General features: G+C 51.4%; 1 protein-coding gene across 1 annotated transcript; it reads left to right on the top strand.

Moving 5' to 3' along the window:
- Positions 1 to 15,480: 15,480 nt before the first annotated feature.
- PLA2G2E (phospholipase A2 group IIE) lies at positions 15,481 to 18,523 on the top strand. The gene is made up of 4 exons (XM_045546470.1): positions 15,481 to 15,520; positions 16,189 to 16,327; positions 16,514 to 16,620; positions 18,381 to 18,523. The coding sequence occupies exons 1-4, from the start codon at positions 15,481 to 15,483 to the stop codon at positions 18,521 to 18,523; spliced, it is 429 nt and encodes a 142-aa protein (XP_045402426.1).
- The last annotated feature ends 5,135 nt before the right edge of the window (positions 18,524 to 23,658 follow it).

A 23,658-nucleotide genomic window follows, 5' to 3' on the forward strand; every position in this document is an offset into this window, starting at 1 on the left:
CAGGAATGAGGGCATGGGTGGAGGGAGACCAGGAGTGTTACACAATGGATGTTCTACTGACTGGGAGGAAATACCAGGATCAGAAAATAAATGTTCCCTCATAAAAATGCCCATCCTTTTCTCTTTTGTTGTTTGTTTTTTTTATGAGATGAGGTCTCACTATGTCACCCAGGCTGGACTTGAACTCCTGGGCTCAAGCAATCCTCTGGAAGTAGCTGGGATTATAGGTTGCACCACCATGCCTGGCTAGAATGCCCATCCTTTTCTGTAACATGAAGCAATCTACTTAGCAGAGTTTATTTACCCTCTAATGTTTGAAAAACATTGTCTCCTGTGAAGCCAGAAGGTCCAGGTGCCTTTTCATTAAAAATATTCAGCAATTTTTCTTTTGTCTTCTGTTAACATATTTAGGATAATATTCTGTCTGTCTTTGATGTGAGTTTCCTCTACTTCCTTGGCGGTCATCCATGTGTACTTCACTATCAGGTTAAATAGTAAATTTCTGAAAAATGAGCACAGCTAGTTCCTAGCCATGGGGCATTGCTTTCCACTGTATCTTTCTCCATTAGAGAGTATCTTTGTCTCACTTAGTGCTTTTTTCTGAGGATTTTTAACCAATAGTGTAAGCCCTCCATTTCTCATATTCGTAAAGTCTCAAAAGACCTTTATCCATCATATAATGTCTTTGTGTTTATAGGTTTTCATTTTATCTGTGCTCTTTTAAGCATCACATTGTTAGATTTTCCTTTTAGTGCAATCGTAACATATACCTCCCCTTATTTAAGGGAAGATGATTTATTTTTAAAGTCATAACATATGCACCTGGGCCATATTGCACTGCTCTGTAAATTTATCTTGTGTCTCATATGCCCATAACAACTTCTCATTGAGTTTAATTCTTAGTGTATTTTATTTTTGTTTTTCATTTAGGTGGCTTTTGGAATGAACTTTAGACTCTTTCTCTTGTTAACCCAGATCTAGAAGAACATCGTATCTCACTTGTCTAATTTTTTTTAAATTTCAAAACATTTTAGGCCGGGCGAGGCAGCTCACACCTGTAATCCTAGCACTCTGGGAGGCCGAGGCGGGTGGATCGCTCGAGGTCAGGAGTTCGAGACCAGCCTGAGCAAGAGTGAGATCCGTCTCTGCTAAAAAATAGAAAGAAATTATCTGGCCAACTAAAAATATATATAGAAATAATTAGCTGGGCATGGTGGCGCATGCCTGTAGTCTCAGCTACTCGGGAGGCTGAGGCAGGAGGATCACTTAAGCCCAGGAGTTTGAGGTTGCTGTGAGCTAGGCTGATGCCACGGCACTCACTCTAGTCCGGGCAACAGAGCGAGACTCTGTCTCAAAAAAAAAAACAAAAACATTTTAACACAAATACTAAAGAATTTTGTCTCCACCTCTCCTACACCTCTCATCAGTGTCTACTGTGTGTTAAAGTTATTTCTTTGCCTACTAATTTCCTCTCCAGGACGATAAACTCATAGGATAGGCCCCATATCTGATTCATTTTTGTACTTGGACAAAAACTTATATGTTAATATAGCAGATGTTCAATAAATATTTATTTAATGAATGATTACAACTGGTTTTACTATGTTGGTTGGTCCGTTTTATTAACACATATGAATTAAGCAATCCTTCAATTTCTTTCTAGGTTTGCCATTGAACCTAGTCCTGTGGATTAGCCAACTCTAATCAGACCCTTCCCACCTATTGGAACTCCTGCCCATCTTATGCCATGTCTGATTTGCCAATTGACTTTTTCCTTATATAGTTTGCTGCTAGCCTTTTGTTAAGGTTTGGAGTCACTTATCTCATTTGTTTTCATCTGTCCCTAGGTCACTTTGTTCCATTATCTCAACAGCTAAGGACTTGATTAACAAATTATTTCAGAGCTTGATCTGAAAGTGTTGTGTGTGTCAAAGCATAACAAGGCGACCCTGGGTAGGAAAAGACTTTGTTTTCACCTTGGTGAGGAAAACTGAGAAGGAGATGGGCCTGAGCTTGGCTGCTAATATCTCACAGGTGGTGTGACTTACCACTGAGTAGCATAGACTTGGGAAACCTGATGATGATGCTGATGATGATGATAAGGATGATGGTGAGGAGGAAGAGGAGTCATAAATATGAACTTATTTATGACACTCAAGTACAAGAAATGTCGCATCGCTTTAACTTTCCAGATCAAATCAGTTTGACTCACCTAACCCACATTGGTGGGCAATTTAAATCATGTTTTAGGGGATAATCACATCCTCCTCCCTTGAAGTTGTACAGGAGTCCTGAGGACTTGTCCAACCCTTTGGGAAAGAGTCTGCGTACACCATGGTTGCCTTTTTTGGTGGCCACTTAGTGTGTGTGAAATAGTGGGGCAAAACCCTCTCCAGGCCATGGTTGAGCTCAGGAATCTTTGCTCATGTTCCCAAAGCTCAGCACCCAGAGTTCAGCCTCACCTGCACACACGTCCTGGGCACACTCCCATCCAGGGGTCTCCTGAGTAGAAGTAAGACCAGATTCCTTCCACCTGGGGAAACTGCCTGGGGTTGTCTGAGTCCTCTTCAGTTTCTGGTCTAGAGTTATATACCCAGTGAAAATATGATGCAGCCAAGATATTTTTGGATGTGAAAGGACTTAGAAGTTTGCCTCTTTTTCATAGAAAACTACTTGAGGATGCAGTCCAACAACATAAGAAGGTAAACTAAGATGAAGACATAAAGTACAAAAACCACTGGATGCAACCCACATAGATAATAAAAAGAAAGTCCCAGAATGAATGGCAGCTGTGCCTGATGGAAATCTGATGTCAGTTTCAGCCTCTCCTCTGAATTTAGGGGGGAATATCTTGACAGAGCACAGCCTGCTGGACCCTAAAGAACTCCACTGAAGAAGAGGTCCTGTATGTTCATGCAATTGACCTCAAATAAAAAAGAACTCCAGTGAGTTGCCTGCCCATTTCATTTCTGGGGACTCTGCCATGGGTCAGCCCATGCTCTGGGATCTGATTAACTCCACCACAGTGACCACAGCCATTTTACCCCCTGGCCATTGCTGTCTCCTGGCTATGCCAATCCGGATGTCCCTCAACATTATTGAAAGAATCTCAGCTGTAGCCCTGCCCACTCTCATCCTTGGCTAAGAAAGAAAAGCCCAGAATAGGCTTTTTTAAAGTTATTATGCCCCCCTCACCAACCTGGTTCTTAAAGTGAGGGTGACAGGAGAGGAATCTGGGTGCTCTCAGAGGGCTAGTGAAGCGTGGGTGGGAGGGCAGAGTGCACAGGACAAACACAGCCAGGAGTTCATGTCTCCTAAACCTTATTTCATTCCTCCCTTCAGGTTAAGACAGTAGAGTCTAGCTTCCCATGTCATGTAATGTGACCCAGCATTTGCATTCACCAACCTAAGCAACATTAGACTCACAGGGGCTGCCTGAATTAGCATACGGATTGCAGAACCCTGGACCAGGGAACCCATAGTCATAAATTCAACCTGCCCCCAAATTGTATCCTTGGTTGAGGAGGCTCAATATCTACTCCGGCAATTTCCCCCCACATTTTTGATAACATAAATCAGCAAATTCCTTCAATTCTTTCTGGAATAACCCTTCTGTTTTTTATTCTAGACATCCTCAGCTTGAGCTTGCTGTTTATTCACACCTGCATTTGTTCATCAAGTACTTAAGTCCTTACTCTGTGCCAGGCACTGCTCTAGGCACTGGGGATAGGGCAGTGAACCAAAGTCCCTTCCCTCGGGGAACTCACATTCTATTAGAGGATAACAGACGAAATAAACAAAGAAATGTTATATAGAATATGTTGGGTGGTGCCAGGGATGATAAGTGTCTCCCTCTTTAATTAGCCTAATGCAGGCCAGGCGCACTCACACCTGTAATCCCAGCACTCTGGGAGGCTGAGGCAGGAGGATCGCTTGAGCCCAGGAGCTTGAGGTTGCAGTGAGCCATGATGACATCACTGCACTCTAGCCAGGGCAACAAAGCAAGACCGTGTGTCAAAAAAAAACAAAAAACAAAAAAAACACCTAATGCTGTCAAAACAATGAGCCCATTATGAGTCACCATGATTGTCGTATGTCAGCAACCACCCAGTCCACTGAGCTTTGCCCTTGGTAAGCAGATGACTGCTTGGCAACTGTGGGTACCATGGGCAGCTGGTGTGCCAAATCACAGTCCCATCTTGCCCAGTAACCTACCCCAGATTCCCTATTTCTCTCAAGGCCTATTGCCTGCAACTCTCATCCTGGTACCAAAGTCCTTATCAATTAAAGTTCTCTGGTTGCAAGCTACAGCAACTTATTCTGGCTAGCCCAAGCCAGAAAGAAAGGAAGCTGGATGACTCATGAAATAGAAGGAAGAGCCATCCACCAGGCCTTGGGAAGGACAGAACCCAGGCAGTCTCAGGGGCATGTCCTCATGGATAGTTTCTTGAGGACACGGAGGACAGAACGCCTCTGCTCCAGCTGCCTTAGGCTAGTGCATCACCCTGCTGAAGACACAGAGTCCCAGGGGAGAGTCTGATTGGCTGGTTTGGATCATGTGCCTACCTTTGAGGTGGGGCCTCATTGTGATTGGCAGTTCCAACAGGACCATATAGACTAAGAGAGGGATTTTCCCCAAAGGAAAAGTGGGATGTGATGAGGTCAAAGGAAAGGAGAAGGGATGCTGGGCAGAGAAAAGCAATGACTTCTGAGCTAATGGACCTCCGTAGCCACATTCCTACTGCATTTCTCTCCTTGACGATCAGCTGAACCTTGTTCAGCCTTTAAGGGCCAGCTCAGGTGACAGCTCCTGTCTGCAGCTCTCCTAGAGGACCCTCCAGGGGGAATTAATTGTCCCCTCCTCTGTGCTTTCTACCACACCTCTGCTGCAGATGCTCACACGCCTGCTTCTCTGTGCCCACTGGGGTCAGCACGTAGTCTTTTCAGCTTGTCAGCCAGCACAGCACTGGAACTGTAAATAATGAATAAATTTCTACCTGTTTTGAGCATCTCCAGGCATCACTGGGGCACTTGCTGCTGCACCGGCAGTCTCTCTCTGACTTCTGGCAGCTTCCTTATTGGTGTTGTAAGATTTTCTGGGAGCACCTGAGCTGGTTTGCTCTGTTTGTGAGAGGTGCTCATTGTTTTGCATCTTATCGTGCTGGTTTTTCTTCTTATGGCTGTCGTTTCTGTTTGTTTAAGGGATTTCAACTGTTTGTTTTGTGTCCTGGCTGGCAGGAAGACATGCCGAGCCACGCGATGCTGACCTCGGGGATATCACTTATGAATCTTTCAACAATTTATAACAGCAAAATTCATATGATTAATACTCTGGGGCTTGGAGCAAATATCTTCAGAATTGCCCAAACCCAGTTGAGGTTCTTCTGGATTTTTCTCTAGGAGTAGTTTCAGCTCCACAATTTTATTGAATTGGTTTGGATTTGGTTTTTCTCCCCAACTTCACAACAGTGGGTCCTTCTCTCCACCCCATCTCCAATTTAATAGGCATTTCTGGATTTACTATAGCTGGTTATAGAAATGCACTTGTTTCTGGAAACACAGTAGTGAAAGGGATACGCCCTGATCGTTTCTGCAGCATCCATTGCCCTCTTAACGCCTTCCCACAGAACTTCAGTTTTTGTGTAGAGAGCCGCCCCTTCCATGTTGTAAAGTGTCAACATGAAAGAACCCAAACTCTGCAAAATAGTTTAAAGAGGTTTATTCTGAGCCGAATATGTGTGACCAAGGCCTGGAGAGCCACACCCAAGAAGCCTTGAGCAAGTGGTCTCGCCGTGGTTGGGTTACAGTTTGGTTTTGTACATTTCAGGGAGACAAGAATTACACGTAAAGTCATAAATCCATACGTGGAAGACATACATTGGTTTGACCCAAAAAGGTAGGACATCTCGAAGTGGCTAATATAGGTTATAGGTGGGTTTAAAGATTCTTTGATTTTTAATTGGCTAAAGAAATGAAGCTTTGTCTAAAGGCTTGAAATGTTTTAAGTTACTGGATTATTACCGGAAAGAACCCAGCAGCCCAGTCAGGGACTACATTTCCCAGTGTCCTTTGCATGTGAGTGATCATGTGATTGGTTCTCACCAGTGGAATGTGAGCAGAAGAAGCATTCAAGAAATGGGCGTGTCTTCCTGTCTCCTCTCTTTCCTGTCTGCTGGCTGATGTCAAGGCTGACTTTGAAATCCAGGTGTTAAAGACAGAAAATCCTTCTTCAACCTGGATCCCTGAAGGGCTGCATGGGGCAGAGCCCCACCCCCACCATCACCACCACCCACTTCTACCCTTGCCAACCTGCATGCCACCGTTACATGAAAGAGAAATAAACTTGTGTTAAGCCACTGAGATTTGGGGAGTTGTTCATTATAGCCACTAGCGTTATCTTAGCTGATATGGCTTCTTTGATGAAGTGACATTAGTGATCAGATGGGATGGAGTTCACTGGATAAAGAGTGTGAGGTGCAGCATTCCAGGTGTCTGTCCCAGGCCAGGAAGAAGCATGGCACATAAACGAAGGCTGCCATATACAACTCCCATGCATCGTGGGCTGTGCTGGGCAAGTCACTGCCACTCCCCAGCCTCTATGCTGCAATGTGGCTCCCTTCTTCTCTACTTGTCTCTTGCCTACACAGTTATCCCTTGTAAGAAGAGCCTGATGGATTATGTAATGATTTCAGTTATACCTTACGTATGTACAGTGAACCAGGCACTGAGTGTGCAGTAATCTCACAGAGGCTAAGTTACTCAAGGTCACAGAACTGCTAAGTGGCAGAACTGGGACTTGAACTCAGGTCTCTTTGTCCAACGTTCATGCATGTTATCATGGTATGTTCTTGAACTCCTGGCCTCAAGTGAGCCTCCCACCTTGGCCTCCCAAAGTGCCTGGGATTACAGGCACGAGCCGCTGCACCCAGTTTATCACGATGTGTTAATATATGGTATAGTACCTCCTGCTATTGGCTTTTGTAAACTGGGGGGTTCATGAAGGTCTTGGGATATATCCACTGTGAGTACACCCCGACAGGTGTATTTGCCGTAACTGGAAGCAAAGCAAATCAACCTGTTTACTGGGCCTGCTATTTGCAAAGCCTGTGTCCACGTGCAGGGAAACAAAGAAACAGAAAGGCAGGAGACCCAGAGTCTACCTCAAACTCTGGCCACTCCCTCCCTGAGTGACTTCATTCAGCAAATCCCTGCTCCTCTCTAGGGCTCAGTTTCCCCTTATATACCGTGAAGGGTTGGATGATATGAGCTCTAAGGCCTCTTCAGGTCTGATGCACCAAAGGCTTCTGAGCAGAAGCCAGTTCCACGTTGACCACTCATGTTCCCTGCCCTGCTCCTTTGATGCCGCCCAACAACCCTCTGTCCTTCACTGCCTGCTGCTTGGTCTCCTCATTCATCGATTCCTACAGAACTGCAGGAAGATAGATGGTGATTTTTGCTCTGTGATGGTTCCCATTCAGTGTGACGGCCTCTCTAACGGCCATCCTCCCTGTCACCCATTATAGAGCAGCAGGAAATGGAACTGACCCCAGGTGCACAGGTGCAGCCCCAGGAAGTGGGTTCTGATTGGTGTAAGCCATCAGGGGTTACCACCCTCTGTGCCATCATGATTGGCCCTGGTAATCCAGGTCTAAGCCAATCAGAACTTGCCATTTTCCCAAGCACAAGGATTGAATCAGCACAGGATCTAAGATGAGCCAGCCAGGGCTCTCTCTTGAATGAGAACAAGGACACAGGTAGCACCAGGAAGCCACTGCCTGGTGTTCGCATCATGCTGTGAGCAAAACCAAACTCAGAACAAAAAGGGCAAGTCCACCACATGGAGGAGAGCAGAGCCAAGTGGAGGGTCACAGAGAAACTGAACCCGAGTCTTGATCAAACCTTGCCTGAAGGCAGACCTACCTATGGACTCTTCAGTCACTTGAGCCAGAATTCCCTGTAATGTTTAAGCCATTACACATTTTTTCTGTTCCTTACAACCAGTAGGATGTAAGTAAACTGTCTGTCTTCCTTGCCCAGTGCCTAGAACAGCACCCGGCACATAGTAAGTGCTAAACAATATTTACTAAATGAATGAATAAGCTGAAAGTGATCTGACCGGCGCTGTTAATGCCACAGGCTTTAGGAACTCAGCGTGTCTAAAAGCAGGGCCACCGCTATGAAACGTTGTTCCTGCCCTCAAGATGCTTCCAGGGTAATCATCAGTGTGTGTGTGTCAGTCAGGGGTTGGCAATCTGCGGCCCCCAGGCCAAATTTAGCCTGCTACCTGTTTTTATAAATAAAGTTTTATTGGAACACAGTCATGCCCTTTTGTTTGCATCTTGTCTATGGCTGCTCTTGAGCTCCAAGGGCAGAGTTGAGTGGTGCAACAGACCATAAGGCCCATGAAGGCCTAAAATATGTATCAGCTGACCAGTTACGGAAGTTCACCAACCCCTGGTATAAGTCATTTTGAAGCTGTCCCTGAGGATGGTGCTTTTCCCATTACTCTGTGATAAATTGTTTAGTGGCCACAAATTCCTCCCATCCCAGCGTGGAGGCTCCTTTGTAATGTGACTTTGTCACACTCCCCACCTTGGGCAATGGAATCCCTTGTATGTGGACTGGCTTTGTGACTTGCTTTAACCAATCGGATGTGGGAAAAGAGCTGCCCCAGGTGGCCGTCCAGGGCTTAGGCTTCGAGACATGAGGCCGCTTCCACTTTTGCCCTCTTGGAAGCCAGTCAAACCAAGTGGAGGATCGGTTGTCACATCTGTCATCCTAGTGGAGGAATGGCATTGAGGTACCCCAGCTGGCAGCCAGCACCAACCGCCAGACAAGGGAGAGAGGTCACCTTGGACCTTCCAGCTGATGACAGACAGTGAGCCCAGATGACGCCAGCAAAGGAACCACACAATCAACCCCAGAATTATGAGAAGTAGTAAATTGCTGTTGCTTTGAGACACTGTGTTCTGCGGTGGCTTGTCACCAGCGGTAGACACCTGGAACCCAGCCTCTTTTGCAGCTGGGACCCCCTTGCTGAGAATCCCACCAGGCCCAGGGCTGTGGCACGAGTGTGATTTAGAACCACATGGCTCCTGCAGATTCGCTCACACAATCTGTTCACATCCCAGGCAAGGAAACGGAGGCCCAGGGGGTGCACGGGCTGGTGGCAGAGCCAGAGCCTCGTCTCTCACCACCCCCTGTGGGGGTCTTTCCTCCACCCTATGTCTCAGGCTGCTTAGATGCTGAAGGAGTAGCACCCCTGCGCATCGTGGCATTGGCAGGTCAGATGATGGAGCCTAGGAAGAGAGGAAGCCTGCAGAGTTTAAGGAAATCCAGGCCAGGGACCAACGAAGCCCCAAGGTTCTGTGTGCCTGGGCATGGGGCGGAGCAGAAGGCTCTGGAAGACTGAGGCGAAATGGTCAGAGGAGGCAGCTTCAGCACACCGAGGACTTACACACCCTCTTCCAGGACCCTGGGCCTTGGGTCAGGGACGCATCTGAGAGAACAAAAGGGGCATCAGGCCAGTCCCTAAACCCACCGCTGAGAGGACCCTGGAACGACAGCAGCACACTCAGCCGGCTCTGACCCACTCCTGGGGGTCATGTGGCCTTAGCTGGTGACTTCCTTGACAGCCGCTGAGCTGATGTCTCACCATCTGTAAAACAGAGAAACAGTGTCCACCTCACAGGGGTGTGGCGAAGGTTCAACATAGAGCCCCTGGTGGGACGGAGGGGCTGCTGAACAGGTAGCAGCCAGCTCTGCACCAGCACTGCCCTGAGACAGGCGCTCTAGGCGACCCCAGGTATCACACACACACACACACACACACATACACAGACAGTCTTTATTGTGTGCCCTGACCAGCACCAGCCCTGGGACAGTGCGATCCCCAACCCTAAACATCAGATCCCGTAACTAACACCGTTCAGGCCCCAGTGAAACTCTTGCCCTGGGTCCCCAAAACAAAGGGCAACTGCATCTAAATACCACGAAGGCCAGTGGACTGTGCTCTTGCCACGTCAGCACTGGACTTCGAAGGGAGGCCGTGAGCGGCAATAGCACGTAGGGTTCACTCACTCATCAGGCGAACCCACGAGGTTCTTGCATAACAAAGTAGTATTTGCATGAGTTCCACACAGCCATTTTCTTGGGTCTCTTTTCAGTTCCCAGGTCTGGGGGTGAAGGTAGATCAGTGGGGTATTCACCAGTTTCCCCAGGTGGCGAAGGATCATTTGGCTATACCAAACAACACATATGACCCGTAAATGTACATATATGTAGGTCTGCACATACGTGCCGTGACAGCAACTCTACATTGGCAACTGCCTGACATTGAACACGAGAATTGTAAACAGCTTTATTTTTACCAAGATACTGGGCAAGATGTGATGCAACTTTTTAAAACTTTTTAAAAAAATGAACTTTTTCCAAATAATTTTATTTCAAATTTTTCATATTCACTTGCTACCACTTAGGTTTTGCCTTTTCATTTTAATAGAGACTGTAGAAAATGTAGAATATTTTTAAAGAAAAATATCTTTTTGAAAGCATAGTAAAATAATTTTAATTTTTTATCTTTAGTCTTACTTTGTTTTTTTATGAAATATGATTAGATTTCAGACACCTCAAATGCAATTACATTTTTTAAAAATTCTTTTGGGTCATTCCTATAAGAAGAACACAAGTTACATGAAAACTTGATTATAACATAATTGGGGATTTTGCCGAAGAAAGCAACAAACAAATTTTATGTGATAAATGTGTAAGAATGTATGACATACATATGTCTTTATTTTAGAACTCACTCAAATATCACCAGCCCCGCGACAGCACACCCAGACACACAAAATATTAATGATACTTAAACTCCATCGGCTCAGACGTATTTCTGAATTTCAGTCATATAAAACCCGTGGCTTTCCATATATTCCTTATTTTGTTGTTAGGAAAGTATCCAAGGGCTGTCTGGAAAGTATCCAGCCATTGTCAAAGTAAGGAGAACGGTTCCGTGGCTGGATAGTTTAGACAGAGGCTAGAACGTGCTTTGTTTTCTGGTTTGTTGGCTTGATTGATAACTTTTAAATCTTCAGGCACGTGGCATGAGGGCCCCACATGGACTGTTGCCTGAGACCCCGCAAATATTAGGAGTGAACTTGACCACCCCAATTAGAAGGGGCTCCTGAGGCCTCTAGGAAAGTGGGGGCATGGGGAGGGCCAGGCAGAAAGGGGCTTTGGGGGGAGATCCCAAATCTGTGTGAACTAGTATTCCTGCTACTAACAGCAACAACAATAGTGCAAACTCTCAAGCTGTGCGGGCTGCTCCCTGAGCACTGTGCGGGTGGTGTTTTGTCGGACACTGCATTGGCCCCACAGTGAAGCCCCAAATGAATTGTGGGAAGTTAGGTCATTTGCCCAAGAGCGCCCAGTGGGCCCGTGGCGAGGCCAGACTGTGGGACCCCGGAGCCCACGGCCTCGTCTCCATCACGACATCCCCCCCACGCACCTGCACTCACAGTGGCACCCGCCCCAGCAAAACTCAGAGGTCTCATGGCACACACGCACACCTGCCTGCACCTGCCACCAGCTTGCCCCCCACCCACCAGCCTCCCTCCACCCCCTCACCTCCTCTCTGGGGTCAGACAGCTGCACCCAAGAAGGCTCAGGGATGCCCTCACCATCCCTCCTGGGCTCCACTCCCCCCCCCGGGGTGTCCCAGCACAGCCTGCTCGTGTCATCTGATATGTGGGGGCACTTGGGCCTGTGCCATCCTGGCCCTGCAGAGCCCTGCCAGCTGGCCTCCCTCTCCCTCGCTGGTTCTCCTCCTGTTCCTTCTCCTCTCAGCAGCCAGGCCTGTCTTTTCCAAACGCAGACAGCAGGTCCTCTCCTTGGCGTTCCATTGCTCCCTCAATAAACACCAACCAGGCCCCGCTGTGCCATTCTACAAGAATGCTGGCAACCTTCCAAAAGATGACAACAGACCCACACCACAAATTCTTGTTCTTTACTCTCCATCATGGATGAGAGAGCCCAGCTGTGTGACGACAGCTGTCCCCACGGGAGGAACAAGCCTCCCTGGCTGCTGGGTGCCCACAGAGGCTCCCCGATGCCGGGAGTAACACTAGGATGAAGATACCGTGGTGTCTGTCAGAAAAGTGCCTCATTCTCGTGGAGGACTCCCGGGCCCTCACCACCACTCTGCAGACTCTAGGCCACCGCAGACTCTAGGCCACCTCCCACCAGGCTCAGGCAAAAGGCTTCCTATGGGCTTAATAGGCGGTCAAGGTGCCAGGGTCAGCCTCCCAACAAATCATGCCCTTTAAGGCCCACCCACCAGCAGCCCCAGGTACTTCAGCTTCCTTTCAGCCTTTCCTGGGTACCACCTCCCTCAGACCACAGGGCCTTTGCACAAGCCATCCCTCTATTTAAACTCTCTCCACTTCCCTTTCCTCCTAGTTAACTTCTTGAGATCTCTGCTCGATCATTTATTCCACAGAGAGGCCCTCACTAATCCCTTGCCCAGATCAAACACCCCCATAAAACACTCTTATAGCCCCATGGAAATTTCTATCAAGCTATTTATCCCTATTTGTAAGTATCCATGCAGTCTGTATGACAAACATCTGTCGCCTCACTGGAGTATAATCTCCCTGAGGGCAGGATCCACACCGGGTTTTGCTCTCTGATGTATCCCCAGCACACAACAGTTCCCCGATATAGTTTATTGACTCAGGAACAATTAATACTTCCGGTAATAAGGTTATCCTACTCTGCTCAGAGAGGCCTGCAGGATCCTTAAAGCTTTGGGGGAAAGCAGCACAAGCCTGTGACAGCACAGCATGACAGTGCAGGGACTCAGCAAGTGGTAGTAGTTTGTTCTGCCATTTTTATTGTTAGAGGGATGATGGTGACCATGGTGGTGATGGTGATGATAAAGATGATGATGACAATGATGGTGACTTCTTGCTAAAAGAGACGTTTATACCAAGAAAAAAGAAGACATTGCTGAGAGGCTGAGCTCTGTTCCTTCCACCCACCTCCACCCCAACCACCCTCCATCATGAACATTAAAATCTGTCAACTGGGGACAATAATCCCCTGGAAATGCTGGGAGCCCTGGCCCAACTGCACGCTATACCCCAGTGGGAGGAAGTGGCTTGAGCTCCTGGGGCAGCAGCTACCCCCTCTGCAGCCAGGGGAGGGAGGAGGGAAGAAGGGACCCAGTATTTACGGGTTCCTTTTATGGGCAAGGCCTTCTGCAAAGGGCTTCACACATCTCATTTCCTCTTCATCTGACCTACAACCCTGTAAGGTCAGTCTAATTATCTCCATTTTATGGATGACAAAGCTGGGCTCAGAGAGGTGACGGGACCAGCCAAGGTCACACAGCCCCTAAATGGAGGAGCTAACACCCCAGCCCTGGGCTCGCTGGTCCATTCTACAGCATTTGTGCTGATGGGGTCAAAACCATAAAACCAACCATCTTTCCCAAATGTCTGAAACTATCCCCCAAGTCCAAGTCCCACCAACACTCTGGCTTCGAACCTCAGCCGGGAGCGCCTCCGCCTGGAAGCCTACCTGGTTTTTCCTGCCTGGCTCTGGCCCTATAGTCCTCCACTTTCTGCCACAGGTACAGACCCACAGGGGCTTGCAGGGGCCCCATCCTGGCCAGGCCAGGATTCAAAATGGGTCACAAAAAGGATCATCTCAGAAACCTGCGCCTTCCCGGGAAACACCCCTTGTGCTGCGGCAGGAATGGCTGTGGGCCAAACCTCCCGGGGAATCAAAGCTAATTTTCGGTTGTTTGGGAGATAGCTCCTCAGTGACTCACTGCTTGGATTCTCATAATCCATGCCAGGAGCCAGGGGCTGCCAGGAGATGCCCTTGTTAAAATCAAAAGGAAACGGTGAGCAAAGGTCTCCCTTCTCAGGAGACGGTGACTCACAGCTGCTGGGTGACCCTGGGCAGGTGGACTCCCCTCTCTGGCCCCAAGTCTTCTCTAAAGTGGGCCGAGCAGAGCCCAGCATAAGAGTCCCAGGAGGAATTATTGGCAGGAAATGAATGGGAGGGGCAGGTGTTTACTGGGCTTTACTCTCGTGTTAAAAACCTTTCATCCCAAATCCCAGCCACAGGATCCCTCCCCTCCCTACTGCGAAACCTGCCCGGACTCTCGCCTCTGCCCGGGCGGGGTGAAGGCATCTGTGTCGGGATTCCTTCCTGTCTGGGTAGCAGACCCAGCCTTGGCCGGTCTGGTCTCCTCTGCAGGAAGGGAGGCTGATACCAGGCTCCAAACCGGCTCCTGAAGCCTGAAGCCTGGCGGTTAAGCTCAGGGCCGCAGCACGGCTTGTCCCGGGCCCTGGCCACTTTTGGCTCCCTGGGTCCTTTCCTTCATACTAAAAAATATATTAATAATTAAATTTTACGACTGTATTGGTTTGAAGGCAAATATAATCCAGGCTGGATTATACTCATTCTTCTTCTGATTTTATAAGAAATTAAAACATTCTGGGGGGGGGCCTCTAAAAGTATCACGGGTCTCAGCATTGCACCTCCTGTGCCCGAGAGATAAGGTGGCCCTGGTTGGGCCGTCTGGGCCCAAATTCTGGCTCACCTTTTACTTAAGCGTGGTGCCTCGGTTTCTCCCTCTGTGAAATGGGCGTAATCGTAGCACTCATGTCATGGGGCTGTTGGAGGGATTGCTGTGATCTCGCTTGCGAGGGGCTCGGCACGGCGCCTGGCACGTAGGAAGCACTAGGCACGGGCTAGCTGCCTGGTCGCACTGGAGTTTTCCATCCTCCTGGGAAGGAGGCAGGGGGGCGCCTTCTATCCCCACCATATGGACGGGACCACCGAGGTTCCAAGTAAGGGAAGGACCTGCCCGAGGCCACACCGTAAGGGGGACTCCAGGACTCCAAGGCCATGGACCCAGCAGCTCCCGGGCCCTGCGCCCTGATGGACGTGGCTGGTCAAGTTATCCCGGCCACAGATGGGAACTGGGAGGACAGCGGAGGGGGGTGGCCGGCCAGGGCAACAGCACGGTCAGTTCTGCCTAAGCGGAAACACAGAGACAGGACAGACGTGGCCCTTGGTACTTTCAGGCTGTGACAATCGAAGTTTCTCAGCCTCTCTGGGCCCCGGTTGCTGCACCAGTCAAGTACAGATGAGGAAAAGATACCAAGGACGAAAAGCAGCCACACGGCCCCTGGCTCGCAGCTCAGTCACGGGAAGCGAGCCACACGGCTGCCCCCGACCCCGGCACCACCCGGAAGCAGAGCCCACAGGCCCCAGCTGGCCCCTCCTCTGGGGACCGGGCCAAAGTGTCAGACCTGGCAGGATCGTTGCATCACTGGGCACTCAGGGGTTAATGACGGGGAGTGGACAGGACCTGGGTATTTAACTACTTGGGAGGTGCCCTGAGATCAGAGGTGCCCCTGCTGCTTTCCCCTGCTGGCTCCTCTGCCCCTCTCACCTCCCCCCAGGATGAAGCCTCCCCCTGTCCTCACCTTCCTTTGCCTCCTGGGTAAGTGACCTACGTGACCTTGGCCTTCCCCAGGATGCCCCTGGGCCTGGCCCTGCAGAGGGTGTGGTGGGTGCCAGACGCTGGAGGCCATCACCTTTCTGCCACCAGGGTGGTCCTCAGGCCAGTCCTGCCCCAGCCAGCAGTGGCAGGAGGGAGGGCAGAGGGGGAGGAGATGCAGCCCGTGCAGGGTGGGGGTGGGGGACGGGGCTGGCGGATCCCCTGGGCTCACCTGTGGCTCCCTCCCCACCCTCACTTCCAGTTTTGGTTCCAGCCTGCCTCGGTGGGCAGGAACTGGCCCCACTGCCAAATCAGGAGGGCCCAGGGGACGTTGGGGAAGTCAGCCAAGGTGGTTAGCAAACGTGTGGTGGCCTCCGATGAGAGTGGGGGGACACAGTGCTCCTGGGTGGAGCTGGTGAAGCCCCCAGAAGGGCCCAATGAGTGACACTCTGGGAGGTGGTGGTGGGGGTGGTTCTGATGCAACAGTGTCATCGGCAATGTTGTGACTTATCACCACTGCTGATGTGAGAGGGCTGCACTGTGGGGGGCGAGTCCACCTGCACAGTTGGAAAGACGCTGGAATCTGGGATAGGATTTAAGAGGATGTAGGAGCGCTGGCTGCAGAGGGTGGGGGCGCTGAGGGTCTGGCAGTCCCGGCCTTCCCTCCGCAGTGGCCCTGGCCGGCGGGAACCTGGTCCAGTTCGGGGTGATGATCGAGAGGATGACAGGGAAGTCGGCGCTGCAGTACAATGACTACGGCTGCTACTGCGGCATCGGCGGCTCCCACTGGCCGGTGGACCCCACGGACTGGTGAGGAGGTGGCGGCAGGGGACCCCTCTGGGCGGAGGAGCCAGGGGCAGCCCCTGGGAGGAGGGAGGGTCTGGAGCACCTAGAAAGGGGGGGCTGGCTTCCTTTGAGGTCGTCTGGGCCCCCAGCAGCCCTGGTCCTGCCCAGCCGGGCTCACAGGCCCCTCCAGGCCGACCGTGACCCTTGCAGGTGCTGCCACGCCCACGACTGCTGCTACGGGCGTCTGGAGAAGCTGGGCTGTGAGCCCAAGCTGGAGAAGTACCTCTTCTCTGCCAGCGGGCACAGCATCTTCTGCGGTAAGTGGACAGCCCGGGAGTGACCCAGACACCTGGGGGACAGCTTGAGACAGGAACCTCCTCCTGATGGTGACTTCGGGCCTCACGGGGGCCAGAGCCTGGGCTGAGGCGTGGGGTTTCCTGTCACCACGTAATAGTGGGGAGGCCCAGAAGCTCACCGGGACCCCAGGCTCATACCTCGGCCCCAGGCGCTTCCTCCCCACCCAGAGACGCTCCCAGCTCCAGCCTCGGGTGACAGGAACAGAGCCGGCAGGTCTGAGCCAGGCCGGAGGAGCTGAACTCACACACGCTCCCAGGGCCTGGGCAGGAGCTGAAGGTGAGGTCGCTCACAGCAGGCTGGGGCTTTGATTTGGGACAGCAGACCCTGTTCCCAAAGGCTGAGTCCCCCACTGGGGCTGTCAGGCTGGGTCCATGCGCTCAACTTCACCACGTCCAATGTCCATTCAGACGGATTAGCTGTCCTCCAGTCCCTGGCCCGGGACGCAGCCTAAGCCAAGTGAGCGTGGAGGGACCCAGATCTGAGAGCCAGGCCCTCCTGCCACAACGCCAGGCACAGCGGCACAGCCTGGAAGGAGGGCAGGGCCTGGCAGTCGTGGGGTGCAGCAGAAGGACCTGGAAGGTCAGTGCAGAAGACTCAGCTCAGACCTGCAAGGTGTGTCCTGGGGGCGGGGCAGGGGCAGGACCAGAGCCACCAAGCAGAGCTGGCTCGGAGCTTCTCCTGCAGCCACCACTCGGCAGTGCAGCCGCATCAGGCAGTGAGCTCCTGCATCCGGGGGTTCATGCGAGGCCAGGTGGCCACTTGTCAGGATAAGTGAGGGAGGACCCAGGTGGGTGGGGACACAAGGTCTGGACTCTACTCGAGGCTTTGCCTTTACCTGCCATGTGACTCTGGACACCTGACGTGACCTCGGGAAAGCCTCTGCTTCCTTGTCTGTAAAAGGGAGTAGATCACACCATTTCCCCGGCTCCTTCTGGCTCCTGGCAAGAACTGCCCCCCCGCCCTGCCCCCCGAAGGAGGCTGACTGACCGGAGTCAAGCCCCTTCCCACTCTCAGTTTTGCTAAAACAGTGGGCATGGGCAGAACCCTCATGCGGGCCGAGCTGTGGGAGGCAGTCTTGGGGACGGAGGGGAGCCAGAGCCACTCTGGGCAAACAGAGGCAGCTGCAGCCGAGGGAGGAGGAGAAGCCCTGGGCCCCGTGCCCTGCAGGGCTGACGCTGGCGGGTCAGGGTGGACGTCTGACTCCCAGACTGGGCGTGGGCAGGAAAAGGGGCTCTATGCACTGTGATGGGGACAGGCAGAGGACCCTGAGCAGGCCCCAGCTTTGGTCCCAGTGGCCTCCAGCCTGGGTGCAAGCCACCCTGGGGCACACACAGGCCATCCGGATGGGACTGCTGTCGTCTCGTAGCTTTCCTCTGCTTGATGGCCATAACCCACCATCAGCAATGCACCACACCTGGGAGGGAGTTGCCTAGAAACCCTCCAGGGCTGGGGGCAGGTGAGAGCCAGTGAACCAAGTGGCCTCCCTGGGGTGGCAGAGGGCTAAGGGCAGTCAGGGTGGGGTTGGGAGGGGAAGGAGCGACAGTGAGGGCAGACTTCCAGCATGCCCTGCCCTTGCCTCTCACCGTCCCTGAAACACCGTGAGCATGGCCGCCATCCCACAGGGCTGGGAACATGGACCCCAGAGCAGCCAGGAGCTGTCCTGTCTGTGTCTGAGAGTCCTGAACCCCCCACGGTCCCTGACTCACTTTGTCCCACCCAGCCGGCAAAACCGCCTGCCAGCAGCAGACCTGCGAGTGTGACAAGAGGGCTGCCCTGTGCTTTCGACAGAACCTGGGCACCTACGACCGCAAATACGCCCATTACCCCAACAAGCTGTGCACCGGGCCCACCCCACCCTGCTAGGGCCATGCTGGGCCTCCTCCCTGCCGCCCCCGGGGCCCCGCCTCAGGCTGCTGTGGTCCCAGGCAAGGCCCTCCCTCTGGAAAATTCCTTTCCTGCAAAGCCATCCCTCCCTGAGAGCTTGCAGACACGGCCTGGACCATCCCCAGCCTCCCAGGCTACACCTTCTCCTCGGAGGAGGAGCCCTGCCCCAGGGGCCTGGCACCCTGTGGCAGCCAGAAGACGCCGTAGCAAACTCCTGGGACCTCCATGCCCTCTTCTCAATAAGTGAATATGTTTTCCTATAGTTCTAATACGCTTTGATTCTCAGATTCTATCACTCTAGGATTTAGTTAGGCCTCAGTTTCATTTATTCTTTCATTCATTAACTTTTTCTGAGCACCTACCATGTGCCAGGGACATGCTAAGTGCTGGAACACGGTGGGAACAAAGCCGGCGTGGGCAGCTCCGTCTGCGATCCCAACGTGAAGTCCTTTTAATTTCCCACGACAGAAAGTTTTTGTGCTTCTCCTTTTCGAACATTCTGTAATACAATCTTATCCAAGATAACAATGGCAATCTCTGGAAGGAGTAATTTTAGCCATATGGCTTCATGTGAGAAGCATGAAAAATACCAACCTAAAAATATTGTCCCCACTGTGTCATCAGGCCTCAAATCCCCACCACGGGCAAAGACGGGCTAAGAGTGACAAGCAGTTTCACATCATCTCGTCCAAACCCCTTCACTGACAGACAGGCATCTGGGGGCCAGAAATGCCCGAGGGGACGCCTCACTCCCAGGCCCTTCGTTTCTTCACGTCCTGGTGTGGCCACGTTCACCAGACCCGATAGTTGTCACCTTGGGAAGACCAAGGTGCCCAGGGCAGGCCACTGTGAGGACACAGCTGGGGCAGCCTCCTGATCCAGGGAGAAAAGGGGGAAAGAGCTCCACATCGTGGGCCGACTCCCACCTCCTGACTCTGCAGCCATGGAACGTGTAGCACACCAGGGACTCCCAGCAGGAGGAAGGCAGCCCATCTGGAAGCAATATGGCTCCGCAGACTTCACTTCTAAATGCAGATGTGACGTCTCCGTTATCTGTTCATGCTGATGAAGTCTTACGTGTGACAGTGGACGAGCCACTCAGTGAGACGAAGCGCCTGCAAATGCGTTGCACAGGGCAAGCTCTCAGCGGACACTAGATAACCGTTCACTCCCTTCTTCCTCTTCATGGCCTGGGTGCGACATTCAGGACTTCGAGGGGACAGGAAAGAGCCCGAAGAAATCAAAGGGGTGCATAGTCATGACCTTTAAAAGGTGAAAAAACTCTGTGCTAGGAAAAGAAAGTTGGGGACAGGGGCAGATATGTGCACTCTGCTGCTGTAACCGACTCAAATCCTTGGCGAAGAAGCATCAGGAGACCACGTCTGAAAGCAGAAGCGGCTTGTGTGGGGGAAGCGGGTGGCCGCGGGTGCTGGGAAAAGTGGTCCTGAGGCGCCCTCTGGTGTCCATCCTGTTCAGGCTACGCGGCTGGTGCAATGGGTCCTCTCGCACTTTCAGTGGGTGGCTGAGAGATCTCCAAAGGCCTCATGACCATGGTGCCGCTGCAGCAACAGGAAACACAGGAAGGAGCTGTCTGGGCAGGATGGAGAGAAGTCACATCCTGGACATGATGGATTTAAGGTACCAACGGGACAAGTACCTGGTGACCTCACAGTTGCATAGCTTCCTGACAAAAGTGAAAATTGGGACTTGGGACCAAGACCCCAGTGCAGCCTGTTGCGACCCTTGTCCGCACCCACAAAACCGGGCTGTGAGTCCTTTGGCCACAGACCAGCTCTTATCCTTTGCTGTCCCAGGGCTCAGTAAATGTTCAATGCATGAATCAAGCGGTCTGTCTAGATTCTGTTTGCGCGCGTGTGTGTGTCTATAGTACAATCACTTAATTCCCAGCAGCAGACTTGTGAAAAGGACTGAAAAAGGAAAGGAGAACCCTGACCTGGAAGTCAGAGGTCCCTATACAGACACTTGCTCTGCCGCTCAGCAGCAGGGGGTCTGTTTCAGAGCCTTGCTGCTCAGGGTGGCCTACGGGCAGTGCGGCAGCAGCAGGGGTCTTGTTGCAAATGCAGAATCCTGGCCCTGCCCCAAGACCTGCTGAATCAGTACCTATAGGCTAACAAGACCCCCAGGTGATTCGTGTGCACATTAAAATCTACAAAGTGCTGATAAATGTCACAGCCTCAGTCTCTGCCTTTGTCAAATGGAACAGTGACACTTCCCTGGCAGGTTGGTTGTGGCAGGGATTGAATAAGTTAGCATGTGTGAACGTGCGCAAGTAATGCCTAGTCCAAAACAGGCATTTTTGTTCTGCGGATGAATGAATGATAGTCGTAATGATAGCTAACATTTATTAAGCACGTGGCATTTGCCAGGCCACTGTTGTGAGTGATTAGTATTAATTCATTGAATGCGTGGAGGTAAGGGGGCCACAAGGCTGGGAAGGGGACACTGTTACCTAGACGTTTCATAGCTTGCCTCTCCGGGTTTGATGGGTTCCACACTAGCAAGTTCTACAACAGAGCTAAGAGAGTATCAGGACCCCCATCCTTCATCACCTCCACTGTGTCCACGGATGCCAGCTTCCTTTCCCCACAGCTTGGTTTTCATGTCACTCCTCTGCCTCTGAACCATCAGTGGCTCCCGGTTGTCCACCAGCCCCAGGCATTCAAGGCTTGGTAGATCATCTGCTTTTCCAGCCTTTTATCCAGCCGTATCTATTCACCTACGCTCCTCGCCATCCCCGGGACGTGCCCACTGCTTTCCAACCCTCACATCTTCGTGACTGAAATCCACGGGCTTTAAGTGACTCTCAGATGCCACCTTTCCATGATGCTTTTCCAACTGGAGCAATTTCTCCCTTCTCTGAACTGCCAAGCAATGTGTTTATACCTTTCCCAGTGCTGCTTACCCCAGTTATTTGGGTTCTTGTACACTGGAGACAGACTGCCCTGGGTTCAAATCCTGCCTCTGCTACCAATCCGTGATCTTGGGCCGGTTATTTATTCCTTCAATCTATGTGTAAAATGGGAATAGAACCATTAGCCTCAAGGGATGGTGTGAAGGTTTAAATGGGACAATGTATTCAAAGAACCTGGGGCGATATAGACCCTCCATCCGCGCCAGTTCACCTGTATTTTTGTTCCTCTATTGCATTCGTCACACAGTAAGTGCTAAACATTAATAAGTATCTGTTCAGTTGAAGCCACGGGTACAAGACAACTGGGATTATTTTAGGGCAGTGGCATCACACGTATGTTAAGTTGCTGACTTACTTGGGCAGCCTGTTGGCTCACTACCTCTCAGCACTGCTCATTTATCTTAAATGGACACATTTGGAAATCCACGGGTTTTGCTTATGCTGGTCCTCCAGCCCAAAATGCCTTCGCTCCTTATCTCTGCACCCTACCTCCCCTCTCATGCCTAGTCCAAGTGTCACTTCCTCCACCAGGCCTTGCCTGATTTCCACGCTGAACTTGCGGAACTCTCCAGTATCTCCTTCAGGGCATGTGTTCTCCTGGGTCAGGTCACATTGGATCAGAGCTAAATGTCCACTTTCCTTCCGGGACTAGAAGTTTTTTGAGGGCAGCGTCCATGACTGTTTCAAAGCCCAGAAATGAGGACCCACACCCAGAACTTCAGTAAATGAGGGATGGATTCTTGGACATTTGGATGAGAATAAATTGAATAGAAGCAGAATTATCTTGAGACAGCCAAGTCCCTCTACCACAGGGAGGTTCAGGTAAGTTTCTCCGCGGTGGAAGATGTTTCCTTCCACCAAGTCAGAATCACGAGGTGGCAGGACTCTCGATCCTTTTCAACCAGAGTTCCACATCTCTGCATCACTCTGGTCTGAGAGTACCCGTTTTGTCCAGCAGTCCAGCCAAACCCATGTTGGAACAGGGCATTTTATGAACCGTACTGTACCTCGAGCCACACAGACTCTGCTTGTGTGCATTGGGAAAGGCCAGGTGTTTGCAGTATTGTCTGGATGATGAGCAACTCTGAACCCCTGGGGTTTCAACCAGGCTTCTCCAAGGCAGCCACCAGCAGTTAAGTCCTCAGAACACTTCCTTGCCCTTAAAGACTTATCTAATCTCCCGGACAGCACCTTACAAGTCAAGTAGTCCAACCGCTGCCCAGGCAGGACGCCCCTCTCACCCTAAGACAGTGGCCACCTAGCCCCCGCTGAATCCTGACAGAAATTAAGTTAGAGGCCATGAAAGTTTTTCAGTGGTCTGGAGGCAGCACCTAAATTGGGACATGACTTCGTCCATAGCAGGATCTTTCCAAAAGAACCTGACTTAGGTTCAAGGTCCAGAACCTGGGCCTCACGGGCTCAGGAACCGGATGGTGTTCGTCCACCCAGAGACGATGGGCCTCTCAGTTGCGGACTGAAGAAAAATCACACAAGGAAGATAGTTTGAGTGGCTGGGGGAGAATTTCCTTGCCAGCAGCTGGAATGTTTTCTTTTATCCAGGAAACCATCCTAGCCAAGGGTGCCAATTCGGAAGGCTGCTGATCGAGTACAGAATTAAGAACAAAGAGTGGGAGTCTCAAAGTCACCATCACGAGGACACGGTGCAGTCTGGAGAGTCAGCCCCATGACCTCTAGACTGACCAGAGTCCCCACGTGGACGCAGTGAGGGACTCCCTCCCTCGGGGTTCCCGTGGCTGCCCTTCCCTCTTCCCGTTCTGTGAGTCAGTGCCCCAGACACCCCTGCCACGTGTGTCTGGGGGCGTGAGCCTCCTCCTGGAATGGGGTCAGACCAACCCCCAGAGTTCCAGAGGAACCCCAGGGTAGCAGCTGACAGACAACTGCTCCGTATTTAGACAATTTCAAACTATCAGAGATGCTCTTAGATACCCAGCAGAAATCCTAAGTGTTCAGTCTTTCAGAATGGCTCTGTCAGCGTGTGTGGTGGCCGTACCCAGCACTAAAGCTAAAATCAGCTGTCCCAAGCAACTCTACAACTAGAACACTCTGACACGTGCGCACATCTTCCACACACAAGTCTCTAAAAAAGAAACTTCCCAGGACATTCTCTGTCTCTCCCACTCACTCAAACGGTGGTCAGATACTGATAAGAACAACCTGAAAC

The sequence above is a fragment of the Lemur catta genome, chromosome 3 (genome assembly GCF_020740605.2).
Source record: "Lemur catta isolate mLemCat1 chromosome 3, mLemCat1.pri, whole genome shotgun sequence".
Lineage (NCBI taxonomy): Eukaryota > Metazoa > Chordata > Mammalia > Primates > Lemuridae > Lemur > Lemur catta.

Coding starts and splice junctions, on each gene's coding strand:
- PLA2G2E (XM_045546470.1), top strand. CDS start 15,481: ATGAAGCCTCCCCCTGTCCTCACCTTCCTTTGCCTCCTGG. Junction 15,521..16,188: donor CACCTTCCTTTGCCTCCTGG/GTAAGTGACCTA, acceptor TTCCCTCCGCAG/TGGCCCTGGCCGGCGGGAAC. Junction 16,621..18,380: donor CGGGCACAGCATCTTCTGCG/GTAAGTGGACAG, acceptor TGTCCCACCCAG/CCGGCAAAACCGCCTGCCAG.